General features: G+C 41.0%; 1 protein-coding gene across 2 annotated transcripts in view; it reads left to right on the top strand.

Annotated features, from left to right (window-relative positions):
- Positions 1–6513, top strand: part of LOC107551285 (schwannomin-interacting protein 1) — a 33453-nt gene that overhangs the window by 6834 nt on the left and 20106 nt on the right. Inside the window, exon 1 of one of the 2 annotated variants that reach the window (XM_016232835.1) lies at positions 354–481. The exons of the other annotated variant lie outside the window; for it this stretch is intronic. Within the exon in view, the coding sequence (XP_016088321.1) occupies positions 452–481 (30 nt within the window). The 5' untranslated portion in view covers positions 354–451. Of the gene's footprint in view, positions 1–353; positions 482–6513 lie in introns of those variants that run through there. 2 annotated transcript variants of the gene reach the window in all.

Here is a 6513-nt window from a genome sequence, read left to right as displayed (position 1 = left end):
GTGTGTGTGCGTGCGTGTGTGTAAACTTGTTTGTCTGTGCAGTGAGGAATGTGTGAGGAGTTGACAGAGCAGCGTGTGAATAGCAGTGCTCTGTCTCAGGAATTCTTTAGCTGCAGGAATGTGCCACAGAAAGCCTATTTTCTTTGCGGCGCTTCTCCTCCCACTGCTTTTCTTCACTCTTTCCTTTCATCCCTCCTCCCTCTCTCGATCCGTGGGACATCTCCTCCCCCGCTCCACTCTGAAAGGTCACTCCTCCCTCGCTCTGGTCTCTGGCCCCGCCCCCATCTGCATGTCGGCGCTCTGATTGGCTGGTGCTGAGTAAGTCCTCCCGGAGCCCCACCCTCGGTCCCCTCGTATTGCTCCCTCTCCGTGTGCAGAGGCTGTGGATACAGACGTGTGTTGGGTGGGACTCTCCTGTGTTTCTCTGCGGATCTAGAGGATGCAGTGAGAGATGGTGCACCAGGACAGCTGCTCCTATCAGGTAGGATCAGATGAGGAAGACCATCACAGGGGGGAAGGAAACGACAAACAAGATCTTTCTCTAGAATCTGATCTTTTGCTGAAGGCTCTTGCTTAGATGTTTCTCTGGAGAAAGGGCCACAGAAATCTCATTTTCCGAGATGAAGTCATGGCATGATTGTGAGATGTGCTGGTTTTACACGTCATGAGTCAGTGTGTCAGTGCTTGACCGTGAGGATGTATGAACATGTTCCGGTGACTGACTGTGTGTGTGTGTGTGTGTGTGTGTAGAGCTGGTGTGTGTGTGTGTGTGTGTGTGCGTGCATTACATCTCATAACCTCAAGAGCAGCGCCCCACTTAATTCAATAACACATCAAACACACACACACACACACACCCACTCCTCATCACTGTCGTCAGTAAATCATATGCATCAGTCATTAAAGCCATTAAAGATAAAGTCATTAAAGATGCCTGAGCTCATGGTATATTGTGGACATAGTCACAGGTCGTAAGAGATGTTTACCGCATAATGTCATTGAAGAGATTTTAAGGACTCTATGCAAGACCAGATCTATTCATTTTTATTCAGAGCTGTGTCGCCGTCTGCTCCTCTGGTTGCACTTTTATTCTGTTGTCATCTGTAACTCTCCGGCTTATTTCTTTTTAAGATCTGTGTCACATTAGAAGATGGTTTTTACTGCTTATATATCTCAGACTCGTGTCATGTATGCTTCGGGAAGTGTTTTTCCTGGTCTGTGTTTAAACCTAGTGAACACTTGGATTTTTTTCTGGTGTGTGTGCATTTATCTGGAGGTAAAGAGAGCAGCTGAATAGCACAGAGAGAGAGAGAGAGATGTGTAACAGGATGGTGGACCTCCCACAGGACCCCAGAGGAAAAGGTTTATAGACATGTGTTTTAGGAAGGAACATCAGGATGAGTTTGAGAGAGAGCAAGAGATTTAAAAGAGAAGATAAAATAGTGTGAGAGAATTTATGTGGAGTAAAGACATTTATTTAAATGAATGCTTTAATAAATTAATTAATTATTGAAATTAATGTTTTATTTGTCAAGAATGCATTCAATTGATCAAAAGTGACAGTAAAGATATTTATTTCTATTTCAAATAAATGCAAACGCTAGTATATTGAATGTAAACTATATTCTTCAACCCTGTAACATTGAGCCCCATGATTTTACTATAACATGGTGGACAGGTTTTTGTGAGTTTTAAAATAGAAATGTCATGGGGTTGAAATAACGGTGAGTAACAATCATTAACCACTCATCTGTAGAGCGGGGAGTGATAGTTTAACTAGGATGTATGTGCAAACGAGAAATATAGAAAGTGTTTATGTGCAGGCCAGCAGAGAGCAGCGTGAGACAGAATAACACACACAGCATGAGCATATGCACAACACACACTGACAGATGAAGCAGACAGAGAGGAAGGAAACAGGAGCGACACACTGAAAGGAAATGAGAAAGAGAGGAATCAAACCTGAAACTGTGTGTGCATGGAGAGCGGAAACACTGCATCACAGACGCAGAAATCAGAGAGCAGAAATATGACACAATAACAGCAGGAGAGCTGAAGACGCGCAGGTGAGGAAATAATGTGTGTGTATGGGGACGGGGCCCAATCCTCCAGGGGCCCCTCGATTAGGCCGGTATCCAGGCAACCGTCTGCATGGAGACGACTGGTGCCAGCCTGTCTGTGTCTCTGCCTCACACACACATTATTTACACCTCACTGTTCCCAGCACAGCCACACACACACACACACACACACACACACACCCTGTCTCTCTCACATGCAGAAAAACTAAATAATAACCTCTCTCTCATTGTTTACTCATATGTATCTGTGTGTGTGCATGACGCAACCTGCAAATTTGTGCTAAATTTATTCCAGAATACATGTATTTTTATAATAATATCTGTTTTATCATTTAATATCTGTTTCTGTATTTCTTAGATGATTAAGGGTGTGGTCTGTTCAGCTCCATTAGTCTCATAATGTGTAGTTTGACAAAACACTCTCACAGAAACACATCAACGTGGAAATAAAAATACTTACAATTTTATATTTTAATATTTATAATATTTTATTTATTAATACGTAATAAATATTAAAATAAAACAATACATTTAGAAAGAATAAATAAATACAGAATCAAATACATTTCAGATTGAATACAGAAATACATAAGAATGCATGTAATAGAGAAAATCATTTGAAAAGGTAATTGAGGTCAAATCATTTCACCAGTGCATTTTGTGAAAACGGTATTATGTGGCTGTTCATACCTGTGTGATCTGCTGGATTGAGATCTATGTGTCACTATTACAGTGGTGCAGTGCACTATTATGAACAGAAAAGAGGAAAGAGAGAGAGAGACAATGGAGGAATAAACCTGTGTGTGTGTGTGTGTGTGTGTTTGTGTGTGTGTGTGTGTGCGTGCGTGCGTGTGTGTGTGTGTGTTGAATACAGAAATACATAAGAATGCATGTAATAGAGAAAATCATTTGAAAAGGTAATTGAGGTCAAATCATTTCACCAGTGCATTTTGTGAAAACGGTATTATGTGGCTGTTCATACCTGTGTGATCTGCTGGATTGAGATCTATGTGTCACTATTACAGTGGTGCAGTGCACTATTATGAACAGAAAAGAGGAAAGAGAGAGCGAGACAATGGAGGAATAAACCTGTGTGTGTGTGTGTGTGTGTGTGTGTGTTTGTGTGTGTGTGTGTGCATGCGTGCGAGTGTGCGTGCGTGTGAGTGAGTGTGTGTGTGTGTGCGTGTGTGGGTGTGTGCGTGCGTGCGTGCGTGTGAGTGAGAGTGAGTGTGTGTGTGTGTGTGCGTGCGAGTGAGTGTGTGTGTGTGTGTGCGTGCGAGTGAGTGTGTGTGTGTGTGTGCGTGCGAGTGAGTGTGTGTGTGTGTGTGCGTGCGAGTGAGTGTGTGTGTGTGTGTGCGTGCGAGTGAGTGTGTGTGTGTGTGTGCGTGCGAGTGAGTGTGTGTGTGTGTGTGCGTGCGGGTGTGTGGGCGTGTGTGTGTGAGTGTGTGTGTGTGCGCGTGCTGGTTTCGGCCTGTTGTGATCAGCTGACTTCTACATTAAGGGATGATATTTGTCACTTTGAACTGATTTCCAGTGGAAGGTTTACCTTCATAAAAACACATTTGCCTGCACTTTGGATGATTTGTCAGGCTTGATTCACCAAAACTTTGCTTGTTTAATTATTTTTGTGATGATGCAAACTTGCGTAGTAGTGTGTGGATTTATATTTTTCTAGTTTACCTTTATAAGAGCAGTTTTCCAATTAAATGTATGCACCATTTATGTCCAATACATTTAATCAGTTAGAATAATAAGACACTATTGGGCTGTTCGAATCAAATTACATTAAAATCCATCTTTGCACTGCAGACACAGAAGTTGCATCTAAAGTGGCTTTTACATGTCTTTACACAGACTGATTAATGCAGCTCAGAGATGCCATGAGTGCATTTACACTGCAATTACAGTTGCATAAATAATGCTGATATTAATGTATTAAAAATAAAACGTTGTATATTTGATATGAAATTATTTTTTAAAAATGACATACTTTTAATAAGAAACTAAATGCTCCAGTGAGTGGCAGTAAGTCGATGTCTTAATGAGTGAGTCATTGAATCATTCATTCAACTGATTCGTTCAGAAACACAGATTCATTTATGAACTAAACGCTGCTGTGTGTTTCATTTGCAAAATTGAGCAAAAACAGACAATAGGGCCTTTCGCACCGCTTTAGTTCCAGAACTAAATGTACGGTACTAAAGTACTGGGACGATATTGCGGGCACTATTTCCCAGTACCATTTAAAGGGTTGCATTCGCACCGACAGTGGGTGCTAGGAACCGTTCGACAGCGACGCCATTTGTGTGCGGCGTTCAACAACAGAAACAAAGAACAACAACATTAACAACAGGAGGATGGAGGACGCTGTGATCGGAGCGGTGTTTGTTGTGTCTCGTGGGGTTCACAATAATGGACATGGGAAGTCGACGTATACGTAAAGCGATTGAAAGAACAGGAAGGAGGACTAAGAATCTCCAACGACAACCGGCCGTGCTACATATTGTGCTTAAAATGTAACTCACAATATCACATTTGCAGTGGTTCTGATGCTCAGCACTCTTGCTCATGTGATATTGCTACATATGTAGTATATCATATAGAAATATAAGACAAAAACCCATTCAGGGCATTTATGCTCTCATGTATTGAATTTTACGGTCATTCTAACTGCATTTTAATAACCCTAAACTAATAATCTGGACTATGCAGGCCTGCGATGGTTTTTGTCACATCCTCTTCAGAGGCTCTCTGTGCTGCTGTGACTCACAGAGGATGAAGTCAGACTCTATGATGAGTCTGTGAGTGTGTGTGTGTGTGTGTGTGTGTGTGTGTGTGTGTGTGTGTGTGTGCGCGTGTGTGTGTGCCTCTGTGTGCGCGCATTTTTGTGACAAATGAAGATATAAATGTGTATAATGACAAAGGTATAACAGGTATTACAAGGAGAAGGTGACTTTTCAGGACATTACCCCATGTCCCCACTTTTCAAAACGCTTATAAATCACACAGAATGGAGTGTATTGAAAATCTGAAATAGCAGAAAGTCTCCTGTGAGGGGTAGGTTTAGGGGTAGGGTTGGTGTAGGGCAATAGAATATACGGTCTGTACAGTATAAAAACCATTACGCCGATGGAGAGTCCCCACTTTTCACAAAAACAAACCTGTGTGCGTGTGCGCATGTGTGCGCGTGTGTGTGCGTGTGTGTGCGCTTGTGTGTGTGTGTGTGTGTGGTTTATATCGTCCGTCAGGGTTCAGGTAGGCGGATGTGAACGATAGACCGGTAAGTCAGTTTAAATCACCCATAATCCTCTGGGCTCAGCAGTGAATGATGCTCACTTCCTGTGTTCTGCAATGAGAGACAAACACATGAAGCTTTGATTCTCGTGTGTGTGTGTGTGTGTAACGATGTGAAGCTGGCTGAGATCAGTGAAGTCAGAGTCACAGCAGAACTGATTGTGTCTGTTTTAGTGACAGACCTGGTTTTATGGTAACTTACAGTTTATAGTATGTAGACAGCAGCTTTAATTATCTTGTTCCACTAATTTCAGTGAAAAATAACATAGAAAAGAGAGACGCTTTCATGACTGTTTCACAATTTACTTTTAAAAAAGTGCACTTTATAATAATGTCATATTACAAATTCATTGTAAAGTACATTTTAAGTTGTTGTTTTAATTATCTTTTGTCATGTTTTAAAGAAGAACACTGTTGACTAACATACTAAAGCACATGTAAAGCACTTGATTATCATTTGAATTTGTTATTCAATATTACATTTACATTTACATTTAATCATTTAGCAGACGCTTTTATCCAAAGCGACTTACAAATGAGGACAATAGAAGCAGTCAAAACTAACAAAAGAGCAACCATATGTAAATGCAAATGACAAGTCTCGGTTAGCCTAACGCAGTACACGTAGCAAGGTATTTTATATATATATACAGTGGGTACGGAAAGTATTCAGACCCCCTTAAATTTTTCACTCTTTGTTATATTACAGCCATTTGCTAAAATCATTTAAGTAAATTTTTTTTCCTCATTAATGTACACACAGCACCCCATATTGACAGAAAAACACAGAATTGTTGACATTTTTGCAGATTTATTAAAAAAGAAAAACTGAAATATCACATGGTCCTAAGTATTCAGACCCTTTGCTGTGACACTCATATATTTAACTCAGGTGCTGTCCATTTCTTCTGATAATCCTTGAGATGGTTCTACACCTTCATTTGAGTCCAGCTGTGTTTGAATATACTGATTGGACTTGATTAGGAAAACCACACACCTGTCTATATAAGACCTTACAGCTCACAGTGCATGTCAGAGCAAATGAGAATCATAAGGTCAAAGGAACTGCCTGAAGAGCTCAGAGACAGAATTGTGGCAAGGCACAGATCTGGCCAAGGCTACAAAAAAAATTCTGCTG

The sequence above is a fragment of the Sinocyclocheilus grahami genome, unplaced genomic scaffold (genome assembly GCF_001515645.1).
Source record: "Sinocyclocheilus grahami isolate Dianchi unplaced genomic scaffold, SAMN03320097.WGS_v1.1 scaffold419.1, whole genome shotgun sequence".
NCBI lineage: Eukaryota > Metazoa > Chordata > Actinopteri > Cypriniformes > Cyprinidae > Sinocyclocheilus > Sinocyclocheilus grahami.
The sequence above is the reverse complement of the archived record's forward strand: the minus strand, read 5'-3'. Positions and strand labels throughout refer to the sequence as shown.